Genomic DNA, 20,273 nt, shown 5'->3' with positions numbered 1-20,273 from the left:
TCTCCACCTGTTGTTCTTTTCAGCTGGTGGCGATATTACATGGCGATGAAAGATCTTAAGTGCTTTGGAGATCAGATGATCAGATTCCTAGTTTAACCGCAGAGCCTTTAAAAGCTGAGACATACATTGCCCTAACAATGAAGTATGAAGATGAATGAGGTCAGTTACATGTAAGGAGTTCATATTTACCACAGAGCAGGCATTTGCAGAGAAAGAAACATAAATAAAAATTACAAATACAATGAAAAAACAACAAAAAAAACCAAAACAACGTTTTTACTCATTCATGTGCAAACCCAGATAGAATGACCGCGCACTGTTTGAAAAGCACTGAAGGAGAAGAATATATGAGCTAAATAAACTGCGTGAAGGTGGATCACCCAAACTATTACTATGGCACTGCAGTCATGTTCTCTGATAAAAAATGTTTATATATCGATCAAAACTAAATACGAAGTCGACTCTTTACATTTATGCATTGAGAGAATGATGATGAGATGCGCGCGGTCCGCGGCCCCACGGCGGCGCGGGGTGGTTGATTCCGTGGAGGTTGCATCAGCACCATCTTCCAGTGGATGCTCTCAAGGTCGCCCGCGCGCTGCATCATGGGGAGGCTGCTGAAGCCACCGGCTCCACCCGAACAACACGGCATCTGAATACGGCACTGCTCTGCAACCACGAGACCTGCCGAGGCTATGACGGAACAGCTGTCACGAGATGTGATGCAAAATGCGTGTCACGGTTAAATGAAAAAAAAGGGTCCCGCGGAATTTCAGGGATAGGCGGGGACAAACCGGGAGCGTTTCGTCAAAGGGCAACGTGCGGACTGTCGTGTAATCAGTGTATGTGGAGAATATTAATAAAGCCGTCGTAGAGGGCTGTAGTGCAATAGGACTGCATTGGTGCCAGTGGGTCAGTGTGCTGCTTGTTCGAACAGCGGATCACGACATACGGTAACTACTTCATTTTCTCATCGCCAGTATTGTAATTTAGAATATTGTAAGTGTAATTCAGATATATTTATCTGAACTATTAAGGATTTACTGAAGAGATGCAAGCTCCTATTTCTGCTCAGTCTTAGCCAAGAGGCGGATACAGAACTTATGTGGAGAAGGCTGCACGACGCAGACGTGATATGTCACCAGGAGAAACCAGTTTCAGAGAAAAAGCGTTATAGGTTTATCGACCGGCATAATAACATTTGAATTCATCCCATGTAGCCTAATGTCATCGATTTTTTATGACAACGTTTATTCGAGATCATATTTTTGCCAATGCGCATCACTTGTAGTTTGGTCTTTGCATTATGCTTGTAACGGTCGCAACCGTAACAGTTCATTTCCTCGTGACTGAACGGAGCGGAATTGGGAATATAACAGAGACTGCATGTTTAACTCGTGCTTAACATTTCTGGTTGCGATGTCACCATATTCTTCAACATTTTTTGTTTGCAGAGATCGAGCGGCAGAATCCGACGCTTCGATAAGACTGAGAATAGTGTGTGTTCGAGCGCACGTCCACTCGGAACCTGTCACTCTCGGACTTCTCCACTTCTAAGATGGAGGGGGAGAAGGTGAGGTTCCGCCACTCTATGATTTTCCGAGCAGATTTCCTTTAATCCAATATCCTCAGAAACTAGCAAGTTGTGTCTTTAAGTGACACACAGTCACGTGACATTATTGTGATTATTAATATGTAATTTAATGGCGTCTCCCTCCCTATTTTGAAGACTGAAAGATGCACTCTGCAAACCCATTTGATACATTTGGTACGTTTGATCGCCATGCAGCGTACTTTTAGGATATATTGCTCTTTAGTTGTTGTTCCGTGACATGTTTGGCCTTTGTTCGTGATAACGAGAGCTCAAACGAGTCAAAGCTACTTAAACACTCCATCTAATTTGCACCGAGCTATTGAATGTATAGTCAGAGCCATCAATACAATCACTCAATCAGTTGCACACGTCAGAGGAAGTTTTGGATTAGTTTAGCCCTGAACTGGGTCTTATGCCCAATAAATGACCAGGAAATGGCTTGCTTCCTCTGAATTCGTAAAAAAGTTATTTTTTTAATCACTAGTCATCCCAGAGCCGTCTTAGTGGTACTGTATCAGCAGGGCGTGATTGTGTGGCTGTTTTGGCTCCGTTTGTTGTGATCTAATTAAAAGAATGTCAATGCGGCCATCACCCTCGGGGTAGAGTGACAGCGAGACTGAGACTGGGTGATGAAGTGATGGAAGAGTGAACAAAGGAAGAGAGGGAACCGCACACGACTCCGGAGAGATGGGGGAAAAAAGAAGCTACAGGCAAAGGGAAAAAAGAGCGATTGACTTGATATTTCTTTGAAAACTGGGATTGAAAAAAAAAAAAAAAGAATAACATTTGCCGCTATTCCTCTGAATCCACTTGTCGCGTTCATTCACGGTCACTGAATTACACGGAACTGCTATTCACACAGCTGAAAATGTAGCTTAAGCATCCGTGCCGCTTGAGGAAGTGTTTGAAAAAGCTAAAAGCGGTACAGACTAGAGAAACTCTTGATATTGGCTGATCAATTTCAAAAGATCCAAAACCAGATGTGAAACAGTATATGAGTACAGTCTACAGGGAATGAGACAAAGACACACGACAGAGCTATTCCTAATACCCATCAACACTAAAATACAGGGCTCTTGTCTCTTTAAACCTAGGGCCCTCCATAAGGTTTGTTTGTGTAATAGTATTTGTAAAATGTCAGTCCTCATTAGTAAAAATCTGTACTGATCAGACAACTCGGCGCTCAGTCATTCACTCAGACCAATTTGCTGTGAGTTGTGCATTTTTGTGCCAGCGCTGGAATGAATATGTAATTTCGGCTGGTCCCAGATGTGTGCCAAAGTAGTGGGTGGGGACTACTGAAAATGGGGCAGGGCCAGCTGAAAATGGGGCAGGGCCCGCTGAAAAACGGGGCGTGGATGCAAAACAAGGGACTGGTATCATTCAGGTGTGTTGAGCATCAAGTGCAGTTTAAAGGCTAAAGGTCTGTATTGGTGTAGTAATTACCAATGTTATCACACATTGGTAATGACCAGTCGGGTAATTATCAAGGAGGAGATTGTTAAATAAAGACAGAAAGACTCTGTGACTGTAGTGAGAGGAAGACAGTCAAACAGCACAGTAAAACAAGTGTTCACAGCCCTTCTCTGTCTCCTTGTCTTTTTCAAACGCCACACAATTTATTATTATTATTATGGGTGGTAGTAGTTGTTGTAGTAGTAGTAGTATTAGTATCAAAATTAGAGTTAAAGGTGGAATTTCTCTTTTCTGTGGTTGGTGCTAGTTTGTTCACCGGAACTGAGCATGTGTGCTGAAAACACTACACACTCTGACTGGTTGTTTTAAAAGGTGTGTCTGTTACTGGAGATGAGATTTTGTGTGGGCGTGGTCTCTTATTGCGTCAGTATTTGATCAGCTGCAGTTTGATGATGATTTGTGTAAGCACTTTAAATCAGGCCTCAAATGCTTTAAAGGTTTTATTACAGCCAAGCGTTTGCTCTCCAGTCAACGCTATGCTTCTCTCCTGTCCTCTCTTCTGCTTCTCCTCGCTCAGGTTTCACAGTAATATGTAATAAAATAGAACATTCGAGCCCTACCATAGTAAGATTAACGAAACACGGCGTTTCTTCTCAAAAGCTGTCTTTTCGAAACAGAGGGAATTCAGCACATGTGTTTATGCTGTCGTCAGTTACGCGCTGTGCACAACGTGCGATGTTAAGCCTTAACGCTGGTCCCACAAAGCCGCTCGGATGGGGTAATGTTTTTGTTTTGAAAGAAAGCTGTGGTCCCCACAATATTCCTGAGTCATTGTGACTGAACGGGGAGAGGGAGTCGCAGAGGCGCGGGAGGGCGGGAGATTAAAAGTGGGCAGCAAATCCCGTGACGCCGGGAGCAGAGTGAGAGTGAAGGTTAATGAGCTTGTGTTACTGCGTCTGCAGGTTGGTAAGAGTAACAAGGGTAGTCTGTTAACTATTGCTCAGTTCACTGCCTGTTTCTGGAGTGTTGACTGCATATATAAAAATGAGCTCACTATAAAATTTTAAAATTAAATGTTGACCTATGGAAATCTGAAATCCACGTCTTCATGTGGACTCAGACGTAACGTGTCACTCATTATTCTAATCTCTGTCAGACCGGAGAGAACCGAAAAGAGAGAGAGAGAGAGGGATGAAGGGTCTACAGCTGGTGATAAATCAACACCAGAAACTGCACCGTGTTTAAGGAAGATTTGAGACAATTTGCTGTAACATAGCGGTGACGAGAGAGAAGACAGAAAGTTAATGAGCATCTCTGGAACGGGGTGACCTTGTGGGCCTGGCCCTGTTGACATGGGCTCCTGAAATGTGTTTTGTTTACACAAACGTAAATTCCTGGCATATATCACCGTAGTAAGGACGGAGAAAGAGAGGTTTATGAGAGACGAACAGCGATAGTGGTGAAATCAGTATTATCTGACAAGCCTTAGGATTACTAATCTGACGACTAACAGCTGTATGTGAAAAAATACCATCAGAGCAAGGTGATGTTTTGTCTTTGTTAGAAATACTATAACCTCCACCCCAAATGACATATTGACACATATGACATATAGACGTAATAATACACAACACAGATATGGCCCTATGTCATGGATGGGGGGGTACATACACTGCCTGTCAACAGTTTGAGGAAACTGTGCCTTTTTTTAAACATTTCTAAGCGAAGTTCAATTTTTGCTGTTGCTTTTCAATTAGATGCGAAAAAATGCCTGCAGAGATTGTATTACCATAAGACGGCTGTTTACTAATACTTTCGGGTATATATTTATGCGACACTCAGTTTCATGTTTATCTTCTTTTTTGTTTTGCCTATATGATGATTTAACAGTTTTCTTTTTCCGAAAGTGTTGTTAAAACCACATATTCAATGTCTCTTGCCCCCAGAGGTGGTTTAAACAACTGAAAGGTAGCTGCTGATGAGAGCTGACATCACAACATGGGTATAAGATGGGTGGGGCATATCATTATTCCCAAGGTTACACTTCTGTCTGTTGCTTCTTCAGTTGTGCGTTTTCGCAAAGCCAAATGCCGAGATCTAAACAGTTTTCTGTTGAAACACATCAGTCTGTCGCTGTGTGAAGAGGTGAAGGATATTCAATATGCATTGCGTATAGTGAGAATTTATACTCTCAGGTCTGTACCTGTGTCTGGACTGCGTTTTTTTGGTGCATTTAAATGCTCTCCAAGAGTCTCTGCAGCTTGGTTTCCATCAGTTTCAGTTTTACACCTGACAGTCTTTACCTCATTGGCTCTCGGTTGTGGAGTCTATCCACTCTAATTTATACACGCAGAGGTAGACGCTGTGAGATGTCAACACCTGGTCTGTGAAGGTCACCTGAGTGAAGTGTTTTAGTGACTATATCATGTGACCCAGGAGCTTTCTGCTCTATCAGCGTGTTCGAGACTCAATGCCCTAGAAACCTGGATTCAGCAGAACGCAGTCATGTGACTTTGCCAGGGCCGTCTGTGAGTGTCGTCTTACGTCCCAAACAAGGCCATTCGAGGACAGTGCTCTGTTTGTATTTATGTGTGTGTGTGTGTGTGTGTGTGTGTGTGTGTTCGCAAGGAGCTGTGTGAATCTGTTCTGTGGGATGGTTGTATTTAATGTTTACAGTGTTCAGTCAACATTATTAAAAAAGTAAGGCTTCCAAAAGAAAAAGAAGTCTTGATCTAAGCCAGCTCAGACCTGGCTGTTTATGACTGGAATTCTGATTTCTCTTTTTCATTTGTATCCAGAGCTATATTTCCTGAATTTGCTGTCTGTACTGTATGAGGGAGGAGGGGCTCTGAGTTCTGACACAGTGGCACAAAATGACTTTCATTCTTGGTGATGTCATGTCTGGTCTTCTAAGAGACATCATGGTTCTTTGTCTTGGTAACATCATGACTCATTTTCAGTGACAATTTCAGTGACATCATGACTGTCATAACTGTTTTTTTTTTCAGTGACATCATTACTTTCTTTTTCAGTGACATCATGATTGTGTTTTTCCGTGACATCACAACTGTCCTTTTCATTGACATCACGACTGTCTTTTTCACTGACATCATAACTGTCTTCTTCACTGACATCATGACTGTCTTTCATTTACATCATTCTGAGTTCTGACAGTGACACTCTGTGACGCATCATGACTTTCATTCTTGGTGATGTCATGTCTGGTCTTCTAAGAGACATCATGGTTCTTTGTCTTAGTAACATCATGACTCATTTTTAGTGACAATTTCAGTGACATCATGACTGTCTTTCATGACTGTCATAACTGTTTTTTTTCAATGACGTCATAACTGTCTTGTTCATTGACATCACTGAGGCATATACACACTAAGGCATATACAGAGTCCCCACAGACGTCTTTGAAAAATAATCAGTTACATTAGTGAGTGATTTAATTAGATGAGTGATTTTATTAGATAACATTAATTACATTATTATAAGTGGAAGGTCATGGGCAGTGAGTGGGGACTCCAGATGAAAATTTGTGGCTTTAACTCTGGCATTGTCCACATCAGTGCATCTGCACATATGTTGATTTCTCTGTGTTGTCGCTTTTAAGTGAATCAATAAATCCATTTTCTGGGGAGCCACTGCTGTTAGGTTTTTATTTTTCCCAGATCTTGTGTTATGTAAAGTGACATTAGTAATGGCATTAAAATGTCGCAGTTTCAATGTGCACTGCATAATTAACCCTGCTGTAACATGCCTACAGAACATACCTTCCTCTCTTATGTCTGTTTTACCATCATACTGTCCTTTATTTTCCATTCATCCATTCACAGGAGGGCGAGTTTAGTCAGTTAGCGCAATCGTTTCTAAAGAACTGGAGCAACGGTCTGTCTAAACGAGTCAAAATGTGGAGTTGCCATTAACGATTGTTCCAAATTAGAGTTCCGATAATTGTAATTAACAACTAAATCTGAATGTAACTTTTTTTTTTTTTTTTTTGGCGTGCTGCGTTTGTGGCCCAGGAAAAATACACACATGTAAAAATCAGAGAAGTTTAATAATAATAGAGAAACACTGGGTTGGAGAAATACATTAATACGTGGACATAAAAGGAATGAGGGAGAGAGAACACACTTGACAGTGAACCGAGAGGGACTGTTTCTTTTAACCGCAAAGATACTTGCCAGACTGAACAGGGGGATAGAGTTTATTAGTGGTAACTGTAATCAAGGGTCGGACCAGATTTTCTTTGATTTTTCTGTTTGTTTCGTCACAATAGTATGTTACTGAAATTTTGACTCTCATTCTCTCTTTTCTCTCTCTCTCTTTCAGAAGCAGGTAACTTGTTATCTCTTGTTTTCCTTGTCGACGGCAGTTATCGGATCGCTTCAGTTTGGCTATAACACAGGGGTCATCAATGCTCCAGAGCAGGTATGTGTGTGTGCATGTGAGTGAGAGTGTGTGTGTGTGTGTGTGTGTGTGTGTGTGTGTGTGGTGTGTCTGTGTGTCTATATGTGAGCGCATGTCTTCTATATAATCTATCTTCATGTAACCCTGTTTGTGTGTGGGCTGGGTGTTTAGGCCGTCATGGTGATGTGACTGTTCTGATGTGAACCAGCCTGAGCTCTAACCTGTGTTGTGTATCGCAGAAACTAAGGGCGTTCTTTAATAACACCTGGATGGAGCGGTATGGGGAACCCATTAAACCTGGGGTGTGCACCATCGTATGGAGTTTGGCTGTGGCCATCTTCAGCGTGGGGGGCATGGTTGGTTCCTTCAGCGTGGGAGTCATGGCGGACAAGTTTGGCCGGTGAGTCATTATGACTCCTGCAGTGACTCCACACCGACATTTCTGCCCAAAAAAGGCCAACAACTGAAACAAAATGTTACTCTTATTCTTACGTCACACTGGCAACCAGGGACGCTGGAAAGCATTTTGAGTTGGGGGTGCTGAAGGTCAGTGGCATGCATACATTGTATAGAACAATGTCATACTATATGCTGTACCTGTACCCCACTGAACTACACAGATAGGATAATTTATATCTAATGATTTCAGCCAAAGAACCTCACACAAGGCAGAAAGCCAAAACGATTCTATAATGGGATAATGCAGACCAACAATATATGCTTACGCAGTTTGAAAATCACAAGAAATTATCTTAAACTCAGTTATCAAAAACTGCATTAACAATACATGCATCGGTTGAATAACTTTAACTCTTACTACTGCTGAATTAATGGGCAATGGTAAATGTTTCGAAGAGCAGATATAGAAAAACAGCCAACTTAAACTATTTGGTAAACACTGTAAACATCAGAGCAACCACAGAAATGATGTACAGGAGAGGAGTGAGATAAGGAGAGAGAGCAGATGGAGTGCCAGACTACAACAACCCGGTTCCACGCAGGTGACAGGTAACAGCAACCGCAGACACAGGCTAAACCCGTGGGCTGTGCTACGAAGCCAGGTAGAAGAGCCCTATGGCTTTGTTTTGCTAGGAGAATGAAGCCATAGGGCTCTTCTAATAGGAGGTTTACTATTCCTCTGAGCTAACTTAACCAGAGGTTACCTGGATTAAGCCAGTTACCTCGCTTCGTAGTACAGCCCACAGTTTAAACCACTAAACCAGGTCACAGTCATTAAAGACTTAAAGCAGTGAGTATACAGACCTACTCTGCAGACGTCTGTTTTTCGAGATTCTGTCACAAATCACAACCAGAGACTAAATACTATACAAACATACCGCACGGAGGCAGGAGTAAATAACAAGGACACACAGGGTCATAGATGCGAAAAAACAGCATCTTAACCTTATGAGGACTTTGTCAATCCAAAGGTGGACTTGCACTCTGGAGTGATGCCGATAAACTCCGTCGTGAGGTCCTGAATATTAATATCATCCAAAATATCTCTTTGGACATGTAGTAATGCCATATGAGTTAATCTCCTCTGAGTGACAGTGTTACAGAGCCAAGTTTTCAGGTGATGAAGTGCGGAGAAAGATCTCTCGGAGGAAGCAGTGGACACGGGTAAACACAAACACAACTGGAGCAGCTCTTCCACCTCCTGGAAGAGTCCTCTTGTTTGTGGATGAAAGTTTGACACATAAAGTCCGAGTTCCTGGACTGTGCGGAGTGTTTCTTGTTTGGTGAGGTCACCCAGCATCCTCAGTTACAGGTGTAGAGACTTACTGGAAAGCTGAAGGAAAGTCAGGTCGGCCTCTGCAAACACTGTTCCCCTTTGCGGAATCCATGAGAATTTGCTCCCTCTGTGCGGCAATTGTCATCCCGGCTTGATTGAACCTGCACTCGATTTCTGATCTCACTAGATCAAGTGCTTCATGAAATTCACATCACCACAGTGATTCACCCTTTTCCGACATAACATCCTCCACCGCTGTTGTGCTGCGAAAACAAGACGGCGTCCTGTTTGTCCTGCTAGAGCCCGGCGGCCACCGTAGGCTGTTTGCTGATGCACATGCCTTTGTTTTAGCCAAAATTTCATCCACAAGTCTCTAATCTCTTAGTGCACATGCGCGTTCTTTTGAGCGTATGCATGCACTCGAGCACACCAGAAACACTTGCCTGTGCACTCTGCAGACCTCTTGCCACAGCCAAAGCCTGCCTCACAGCGGAGAGGCCCAAAGACAGTTCTCCCCTTCACAGCTTGCTTGTGAAGCCCTGCTGTTTTTGCCCGTATCTCACCAGGAACACCTGGATCCTGCCGGAGTGTACGTAGCGTCTCCAAAAGTGACCCATAGGCATGGCATTTCCTTGATATTGCTTTTGTCCTCACCTGCCGCCTTGTTTGGACACAACCCAAGAATGTTGCACATGACATATTCATCACCAAAAGAAAGACTGGTACAAGTTTTTGCGCTTCGCCGACTCTCTGATGAGTGCGGCGATGCTCTGCACAAAGCTGAGTACATCCGTTACAAGACATACATCCCCTGCTACCTCTCGCAGCACCAGATCCAGAGCATGGTTGCCGCAGTGTACAAATAATGAACCAGGGCAAATCTCTTTAAGTTGAGCTTGTACCCCAGAGAAGCGACCTGACGTGTTACTGGCACCATCGAAACAATAACTTTGTATTTTTTCCAAAGGAAAGTTCAGTCGCAAGAAGATGTCCTTGATGCGCCGAAAGAGGGTTTCTGATGTCATGTGTTGATGTTGTACAACTCCTCCCCCGGGTTGCCCCTTGCCCCGGATCTTCTGCTCTCATTGGCTGTAGCTTGTAGGGCTAAAATCGTGTAGTATGAACTTAGCAAAACTTTGCCAGTTTGAAAAACGTCCTTTCACGAATGTGGCGTCAGCTCTTGTCCAGTCCTCATTAATTAGCCTCTTCGCTACAGCAGAGCAACATGTGACGCCCAAAGCTTTAACAGTCTGTTTCACATAATGAAGCCCTTTTCCACCGTTGAAACCAACCTGAGTTGAATGATCCTGAACAGCCCTCTATCCCGAAATGCCTGGATGTAAAGTTACATTTCTTTGGTTGGAAAGGCTCCATAAGTGCGCTGATAGCCGCAGTGGTAGCAGCTACAGCTTCTGCGGCCAGTCCTGTGACCGTGACCGCGGGTTCAACTGAAGGGCTAGCGTTAGCCGGCTGCTGGTCCGGCTAAATCACTGTAACTTAATTGGAGTTCCAACGTTATTTCCTTCTGTGTTGGCAGCTAGTATCAGCGCCGCGGTGCATTATGGGGCGCCTCTGCTTACATTAGACCTAGGGAACTTTCGATCGAGATTTCATAAAAAAGAGTTTTCATTAAAAAAAAAAACAAAAAAAAAACCAATTATGCTCTGAGAACGGTCCCTGTAGTTGCCATTACAACTACTTTGCATTTGGTGCAGTGCTCGGCTGACAAGCCAATGGTGCAAAGCTACCATCTGTGAGATAATGACTGAACGCTTCTAAGCCAGGATCTCGTCCCGCCACATTGAGACACAGCTGGAAAGACTTGTGATTGGTCATGTGTAGCTAGGACTCCCTCCAGGGGCACACCGGTTAGGAGAGCTGACCGTCCGGATAAATGTCCATTCCCTTCTAGCGACGCAATATATTCCTGTAGAAGTGCGGTGCTATATCGCTCATAGATGGTTAGCTTGTCAAATATTTAACGGCTAACATACAGTTTTACGATAATACATGTTGATTAAATAGGCAAGTTTTCATGTAAAATTATGTAATAATCCATATGGTCAAGCGATAGGTGTGCAAAGTCTCACTATTTGTATCATTGCAGCATTAGTGCACTTTTATACATCGGTTAATTGTTTTTAAAGGTGGTAATATCTTTAAACATTAAAAGACAGAAATTTTGCATAATTTCGTGTAAAATTACAGCAACAAACTGTATTTTAATTATGGAAAATTATTGTATTTTTATGAGTTGGTTCATTTCTGTTATTTTACAGTATTTTACTGGTGCCCCTGCATTTCCGTTTTTTTTTTGGGGGGGGGGGGGGGGGGGGGGGGGGGGGGGGGTTGAGGGGATTTTTTTTTGCTACGGTGTAGTTATCTCAGAATATCACACGTATATATATGAAATTCTATGTCTGTGGAAGAGTGTTGTTTTGGCTGTTCCTGTTCCACTACAGTCTCTCTCTCTCTCTCTCTCACTCTCTCCCTCAGCTTGTTTCACACAAGTGTCAGATCTACCCACACTCAATGAAAGCCTTCAAGTGTATTCAGCTTCCTCCGCTATCTGTTATCTCTCTTATGTCCTCCTGATTTCCTCTATTTATTTTCTTCTTTCCTGTTTCTCTCTGTTTGGTTTTTCTGACTCTGTCATTTGTTATATTTGTCTTGGTCTTTTGTACTCATGCATGACTGTTTTCCCCCTCGTTTTTTTCTCTAACTCTTTTTGCTTTGCACTTCTCTTTTGTCTCTCTCTCTCTCTCTGTCTGTCTCTCTCTCTCTCTCTCTCTCTCTCTTTGTCTCTCTCTCTCTCTCTCTCTCTCACTCGTACTTTCTCTCTCTTCTCCTCCAGGCGGAAGTCCATGTTCATCGTGAATGTCTTGGCTCTGATTGGCGGAGGTCTGATGGGCGTGTGCACTCTCTGCTCCTCCTATGAGATGATCATCGCCGGTCGTCTGGTGATTGGTCTCTTCTGTGGCCTTTTCACTGGCCTCACGCCCATGTATGTGGGGGAGGTGTCACCCACCCCCCTGAGGGGGGCATTTGGGACCTTGCACCAGCTGGGCGTGGTGGTGGGCATTCTCATTGCCCAGGTAAGACCCGCTGGCACGGCTGTCATGTCTCTGCCTCACATTCCCACATCCCTACTGAGAAATGAAGTTTGGAAGTTCCAGTTTTGGATATGCTTAGCAAGCCTACATTGTCTGCTTGTGATGTTTATGTATCATACTTTAAATATACTCAATGATCCTTCTGTGATCGCGAAAATGTGGAGGAATAACCTTCATGTTGTATTCCATAACTCGCAAATTTGACCTGACTAGTCTCCTCAGAGTCTTTGACAGAAGAGCTGAGGTCATCTCTCAAAAAGACTGATCACTGTCATTTTCATCTGTTTCACTGCTTGCTGCAAGTATGGTAACAAGATTATTCATTGCCACTGGCACCAGTATCATTTTCTGTTATGAGTGCACAATGGTCACACTGTGATTATTTCCATGTGCTCAGACAGTTTAATAGAAAGGCAGAAATCTGGGTCAGATGGTGCTAAGGATATTTTTGTGTTGTTGTGGGCATTTGTCTATATTACCATTGGCTGGTGATAGAACCCTAATTGCGTACATCACTCTTCCTGTCTTGTTATTGTTTCATCATTTCTGTGGATGAGTGCAGTGGGGAAGGAGCCAGTCAAGGGCAGTAATAAAAGTAAACATCTCACTGGTGCTCGTGTCGGCAGTTCCAGTGAATCACTCGCGGTTTGGGGTGTCTTATTCCTGAACCTGTGGTCAGAGGTTTGAGTCTGACTGAACACATGGAACACAGACAGGGTTAAGTGAGTGTTAACATGGCTCTGAGCTGAAGGGCAGCTATGATGGTAGGAATTCGAAAACAATACAGAATTAGCTAAAGTGGCAGTCAGCAAGTATACCAGCTACTGTCTGACATTTCCTCCATGTAGTAACAGACCTGAATAAATTATAATAATTTTGGTAGATCTCAGTATGTTATGGTGAAGTGAGCTGTTTTCATTCATTGTTGAATGGGAAGACTACAGTCTCAGTGCAGAATGAGAATCATTCCAGTGTTTCAAAGGCATTGTTTTATCTCCACACACACACACACACACACATTTTAAACATCTCCTGTAAGCCCAGTTTACTTAACTGTTGTAAAATTACACACTGTCAGCCTTGTCTGAATTTGGAGCTCATCTCTATTGCCAACAGCTTAATGGTCCCTGACGTCTGTTTTTCTTTTCTTTTTTTTGTTTTTCTTTTCTTTTTTTGATTGTTTGAATTGCTGGGCCTTTGTTCTGTCTCATTTATCAAATTGTTCTCACATTCATGTTATTCATATCCAGGGCAACACTGCAGGAGCTCAGACAGCGCAGCCTGTGCAGCCAAGTGGAAAGAGAGAGAGAGAGAGAGAGAGAGAGAGAGAGAGAGAGGGGAAGCCGTCACAGGACAGGAGGGAGTGGAAGGAGAGCGAGACACAGGGAAGAGACGCAGGGGCAGAGAGATGATGATGAGTCATTGTTCTCATCAGGACCAGTTATTTTAGTCATTCTGAGTCAACTAACCGCAGCCTCAGATTCAATCAATATGAATGACTGAAGCCAATCTCCACCTCTTTAGAACCACAGCTAGCCAACTTCCACCTCTTTAGAACCGCAGCTAGCCAACCTCCACCTCTTTAGAACCGCAGCTAGCCAACTTCCACCTCTTTAGAACCACCTACTAGCCAACCTCCACCTCTTTATGACCACGACTAGGCAACCTCCACCTCTTTATAACCGCAACTAGGCAACCTCCACCTCTTTATAACCGCAACTAGCCAACCTCCACCTCTTTATAACCGCAACTAGCCAACCTCCACCTCTTTATAACCGCAACTAGCTAACCTCCACCTCTTTAGAACCACAACTAGCCAACCTCCACCTCTTTAGAACCACAACTAGCCAACCTCCACCTGTTTATAACTCTACTAACAACATTGTCTCCTGAGAAATCAGAATACATACACCAACAGGATTCGGTATATGTGAACACCAACAGGATTTGGTATATGTGAACTGATTTTCAGGGCATTAACAATCGATGCGTGTATTCCGATTTGTTGGGAGGTCAAGCTCCTACTAATCAACCTCCACCTGTTTAGCATCCAGCTAACCAATCTCCACCTGTTTAAAACCAAAATTATCCAACCTCAACCTTAATTGCACCAGATGCACTGAAAGAAAGAGGCTTATACAGTGTGAGGAAAATCACATGTTGTATCAGTCAATCTAGGTGGTATTCACAAAACGCACTAAAATTAATTTCTTTCAGTTAATCCTGAGTGTGTTTGTAAATGTAAAGAGAAGTTTGACTTCATCTCTCACAACAGCATCAGATCTGGAAACTGATTGCTTTCCTTGCCAGGATTATGTAAATGAATACATGTGGTACCTGTGTAGCATTATGTTACACATGTATAGGGCTGGGTGATATGGCCTACAAATAATATTGTGATATTTTCAGGCTATATCGCGATACACCATATATGTCTCGACATTTTGAAATCTCCTTTAAAGCACTTCATAAATGCTTGATTTAACCCTTTGATGTATACAATCACGCCAGTATGATGATTCTAGTTGTCCCTGCAACATATGTCTGCATTAAAACATTCTTGTTTATATGCATTAGTGGTTTCTATTGGAACAATTTGCATGCAAAAAGGGGAAATCACAACCAAGTTCAATTCAACAAACAGTATTTATATAACTGTCACGCTAGTGGTGTGGTGCAGGACCCAAGTGCAGAACACAATGATGAAGGTGAAAAAAAGGAGGACTTTACTGGAACTGAAGATCAAAATACATGTGCAGAACAGGAACAAAAACTGGTAACAAAAAGGTGCAGCGTAACAGTGTGCACTAAAACACAAACAACGATAGACAAAAGACAAGGCAAACACTATGGCATAAATAGAAGGAGAACTAAACAGGGCAAAACAGGATTGGTTGAAATTAATAAGGTTAATAAACGAGGCAAACAGGAACAGGTGAGGGGCGGAGACAGACACAGAACAAGAGCACAAAGACATACCAAACTAAAAGTCCAAAATGGAGGTGCAGGTTGTGACAATAACATCTTCCTTGCGATACCCAAACCACTGCCGGACAATGGATCCAGTGTTGTTTCTTTTCGGAACCAATTTGTCTGCCTCCATCTTCTGTTGCCGTTTCCGAACTCAACGTGTATAAACTCTCTTTGGCGTTCCACTTCTTTCGCTCTCTTCAGGCTCTTTCCCTGCTCCCTCCAGATACAAAAACACACGTCTCACCAACATACGTCACACACACACACTCACCCAGGGGAGTGGTCTCGATGGGGAGGCAAGTGTGTGTGTGAGATGTATGTTTGTGAGTTTTTTCGTTTTGTGCCCGTGAGAGGGAGAGAGCCATAGGAGAGAGCGAGAGACGCGAAACGCCCAAAATGAGTCTCATGCCGGCGGCTTAAAAAAAATCTCTTGAAAATGTGTATTTTGTGTTCGCAATATGATCGTTTACTACGTCGCACGTGGGACAAGCCACGATACATCGAGTATATTCAAAATATCGCCCGACCTTAATGTGTTATATGTTGTGACATGGGTGTCAGTAAAAACTCTAAACTGACTGAACTCAGGTAGTCCCCTTCAGTAAAAAACAACTGTACATTTGGCAGCCCTACTTTAGAGACGCTCATTAATCAGGCAGCAATTCCGCGGTTTAACCACTGTGCACTGCTTGCATTCCAACCTGGTCTCTAATCTGCTTTCCTCTCTGTCTCTGTGCCGTGTGTAGATTTTCGGTCTTGAGTCTCTGCTTGGCTCAGACAAGCTGTGGCCAGTCCTGCTGGCTCTCACTGTCCTGCCGGCAGTGTTACAATGCATTCTCCTTCCCTTCTGCCCCGAGAGTCCGAGGTACCTCCTCATTAACCTCAACCAGGAGGAGCAGGCCCGCAAAGGTGAGACGGACCGCGGTTCAACCATGGTTCAACCGCATCTCAGTCATCCTTAAAACTCACTGCTGCTCTCATTCACTTCCACGAAGCTCCAGACAATTCAGAAAGCCCTCAGTCACTCCCACATCAAATCCCCACCCCCACGCCACACACACACACACTCACACACACACACCCCAATTGAAAATCCAGACTATAAGATCCTTTATAGACTGGGAAGAGTCTAGGTGAGAGGAGGGCCCATTCAGCCAGTGAGTGAGTCCTTGAGTCTGAGGGGAGCACAACAGCATGTTTTGGCATCTGTCCTGTGCTCTGCGTTTGTACTGAAAAAAAGCAATCTCCTGAACACATACACACACACACACACACACACACATGCATATACACACACTCTCTCTCTCTCAAACACACACGCACACACACAGAAACTAGCTTAAGATCGTGTGCGCATGTCTGAGTGTTTGTGTGCGTTAGCACAAGACTAGAGACCGAAATGTCCCTGTCTCTTTAATCTGTCTCTGTGTCTTTATCACAAGGGCCTTCAACGACTCACTTACATCCTTCTCTCTGTCACTGCAGGATGCTCTTATTGGTCATGAATATCAGACTCTTTAATATTTATATACCACAGTTACATATTTCTTTACTGTTGCTCTTTTCTGGATCACTGTCACTTTGCTCTTGGCTTTGCTTGTTGGCATTTTGAACCTGGTGCAGTCTCGTTGAGTTCCACATCACTTAAGCAAATCCACTCAATTCTGGTCATCTTTTATGATGAAGCTGTGACTGTCCACTGCAGAGACAGGACTGACTTTTGCTTTTACGTCGACAATTTAACAAGACGAAGTTGACCTGACGGGTCTGATTTGCCCTTTCTAGCCCTGGTGCGCCTGCGTGGCTCTGAGGACGTGAGTAAGGACATGCAGGAGATGAAAGAGGAGAGTGTGAAGATGGCCATGGAGAAGAAGGTGACCATTCCCGAGTTGTTCCGCACCGCCGCCTACCGCCAGCCCCTCCTCATTGCCGTTTTGCTCCAGCTCTCCCAGCAGCTCTCTGGCATTAACGCTGTAAGTCTCTCCTTAACGTCACCAGCGCAGCTGTGTTCAGTGCTCTTGACAACAGTGCTCCAGACTTTCCCCTCTAGGTACAGCTAACCCATACGGTCAAATCGTGCCAACTATCTTCATTGGGTTCAGCTCCCATTATGCAAACGTTGTAAATAGCGGTGTAAATATACACAGTGACTCTGGTCACATCATGTCAACGTCACACTGCGGGGGCTGACTGGTCCCAGTGACTGACTCCCTATTGTGGCATTAGACTAGTCTAATAAAAACACGTGTCATCGTGTGATTGTCCCATTAGACCGTCTCCATCTGCAGGCTAAACGTCGAGACTCAGAGCATTATCAATGAATTATCAATGAATGGTTAATGAATTATTAATAAGTGCACCTTTTGCAGCGCTCTCTACGCAGCTCCAGTTTCCATCGCTTTGCTAATGTTCTCTGTCTGTTTCCTCTTCCCCCTGTTTTGTCTCAGGTGTTTTACTATTCGACGGGGATTTTTGAGTCCGCCGGTGTGAAACAGCCCATTTACGCCACCATAGGAGCCGGAGCAGTCAACACCGTTTTCACCGTCGTGTCTGTGAGTTTTAACGTTTTACATTAACACACCGCTGTGAACATGTCTACGTTTCTGTGGGCTTACACTCATCCATGGTTACTGTGACGCTGTCTGTTCACTCCCTATTAGCTCTTCTTGGTGGAGAGGGCGGGGCGAAGGACCCTACATCTCATTGGATTGGGCGGGATGGCTGTCAGTGCTGTGGTTATGACCATCGCTCTGATGTTGGTAGGCGTCTGGCTCCCTTACAGCTTTGCATGTTTGTAGGGTCTCCGAGGACGGGCAAACTCCTGCAGTCCCTGCAGCCTGCGTCCATTCTAATGTCGTTTACAGCCCACGAAACGCAAAGCCAGTCTTTACAACGAGTAGTGCGTTCACATTTACATTCAGTCATTTTGCAGAGGGCTTTGGTCCAAAGACTCACAAAGAGCATTGCAAGTAGGCCTAGACCAGCACATCTGAGCACGCAGTTTTACTGCTTCACAGGGTCCAAGAATTTATTATTATTATTATTATTATTATCATTATTATTTTGATAAACAAGAAAAATAAGTGAATTAATGGATGATAAAAGTTTAATTGTCTTCTACTCGACATGAATGCAATTCCTGTAAATGACTCTAGATAAGAGGGTCTGCTAAATAAGAAAAACTGTACATTTGAAAGTGATAACTTTATCTGCTAAGCTTACAGAGTGTTTTACAGCATTTTTGAGGTGAAATTGACCCCATGCATGTGATTTCCTTGGAAACGGGGAAAAACGTTTTTTTTTCCCCCTCTCTCTCTCTTTCCTGATCAGAAACGCATCAAGTCCCTGAGTTATCTGAGCATTGCCGCAGTCTTTGGATTCGTAGCCATGTTTGAGATGGGCCCTGGGCCAATCCCGTGGTTCATTGTCGCCGAGTTGTTCTCTCAGGGGCCACGCCCCGCTGCCATGGCTGTGGCTGGCTGTTGTAACTGGACTGCGAACTTCTTAGTGGGAATCAGCTTCCCCAAACTGGTGGTATGAACAGAAACATTACTCAGTGTAGAGACAAGATGACAAGCTTCAGGGGCATTTTAACTGGACGGTACAACAACTTTTTATTGGTTTACATTCCTTTACGTTTTTTAACTGTAGAACAAAATCTTGACGGAAACCTTGGGAATAGCTGTCCATCGCTGTGGCCTGGCTAAAGTAACCTTCTTAATCTTCTAAAAGGTTTCGACAGAGTGCATACTGTAAAGAGTTGGTCTGCACAAACAATCCACAAAGCTTTGCAATCGGTCACGTGACTCCCGTTCAGGATGGTTAACAAGTGAAAACAGTTAAATGTAAATATAGTGTTGTTTCTGTCTTCTTTTCTCACAGGAGTTGTTTACAGTCATTTGAGATTGATGTATATGTTATAAGAATTGCTCTTAGCATTTGAAGGGAGAGTTTCTGTGAGATATAATTTAATGTTAATGTTCCCTCTGTGAATGAAAAGTCACTCTGGTTCTTTCAGGAACTTTGTGGGCCATTCGTGTTCATCATCTTCGTGGTTTTCCTCGTCCTCTTCTTCATCTTCACCTTCTTCCGCGTTCCTGAGACCAAGGGGCGAACCTTCGATGAAATCGCGCGTAGTTTCGCTGGAGGCGCTCCTCCATCCACCTCCTCTGTAGAGGCGCCTGCAGCAGGGGATGGAGTCACGCTGCCGGCCTCCCCGGTCAAGGAGAAGGTCCCACTGATGGAATCCAATTCAGCCGCTGGAGAGCATGCCAGCTCCTCAGCAGAGCCATTGCTTGAGGCTGCAAAGAAGGAGGAAAAATCCAGTTCCGCTGCAGAGCCATTGGTGGAATCTGGAAAGGGGGAGGAGAAACCAAGTTCTGCTCAAAAGCCATCGGTGGAATCTGTGAAGGCAGAGGAGAAAACAAGCTCCACTCAAAAGCCATCAGTGGAATCTGGAAAGGAAGAGGAGAAGCCAAGTTCTACTCAAAAGCCATTGGAGGGATCCGGAAAGGGGGAGGAAAAACCAGGTTCCACTGAAAAGCCATTGGTGCCAGCTGGGATAGGGGAGGAGAAAACAAGTCCCAGTGAGAAGCCACTGGTGGAATCTACAGTAGAAAAGAAATCTGATTCCAAAATTTAGAGAAAAAAATGAAGAACATTTTGGGAAGGTTTTAAAGATGAAAAGGTATAACATATACTTCTTGGGAGATTACATACTGGGGGAAAAAAAGTTTTTTGTGGAATTGGCGATTGTGTTTTGACTTCATTAGGTGTGGATCAATATAACTGATGGTTTTGTGCAATAACTTGTTTTGCATTCTCGGCGAGTGTGAACTGATAGATTTTTGATTCTGTGTTGTTAAGTTTTTATTAGATATTTATTTATTCATCAACATGTTTTTAGCTGTAATTTATTTGTTCATATTAAAAAGGGATTTTTATTTACCTTTAGCCTTTATTTTACATACTCATCAATCAGTAACCATCAATTGCTTTAGTGAAAACCAAAGTCTGATGCTTT

General features: G+C 43.6%; 1 protein-coding gene across 1 annotated transcript; it reads left to right on the top strand.

Annotated features, from left to right (window-relative positions):
- The first annotated feature begins 1,558 nt into the window (after positions 1-1,558).
- On the top strand, positions 1,559-19,892 carry slc2a3a (solute carrier family 2 member 3a). The gene is made up of 10 exons (XM_030788581.1): positions 1,559-1,573; positions 7,352-7,450; positions 7,669-7,829; positions 12,019-12,259; positions 15,997-16,159; positions 17,036-17,223; positions 17,698-17,802; positions 17,911-18,009; positions 18,581-18,784; positions 19,269-19,892. The coding sequence occupies exons 1-10, from the start codon at positions 1,559-1,561 to the stop codon at positions 19,890-19,892; spliced, it is 1,899 nt and encodes a 632-aa protein (XP_030644441.1).
- The last annotated feature ends 381 nt before the right edge of the window (positions 19,893-20,273 follow it).

Source organism: Chanos chanos, chromosome 12, assembly GCF_902362185.1.
Source record: "Chanos chanos chromosome 12, fChaCha1.1, whole genome shotgun sequence".
Taxonomy (NCBI): domain Eukaryota; kingdom Metazoa; phylum Chordata; class Actinopteri; order Gonorynchiformes; family Chanidae; genus Chanos; species Chanos chanos.
This window is presented reverse-complemented; position numbering and strand designations above follow the sequence as displayed.

Bases quoted from the DNA above. Each gene is read 5' to 3' on its own strand.
- slc2a3a (XM_030788581.1), top strand. The intron at 7,451-7,668 runs GTATGTGTGTGT...TGTGTATCGCAG, and splicing joins TCATCAATGCTCCAGAGCAG to AAACTAAGGGCGTTCTTTAA. The intron at 18,785-19,268 runs GTATGAACAGAA...TGGTTCTTTCAG, and splicing joins TCAGCTTCCCCAAACTGGTG to GAACTTTGTGGGCCATTCGT.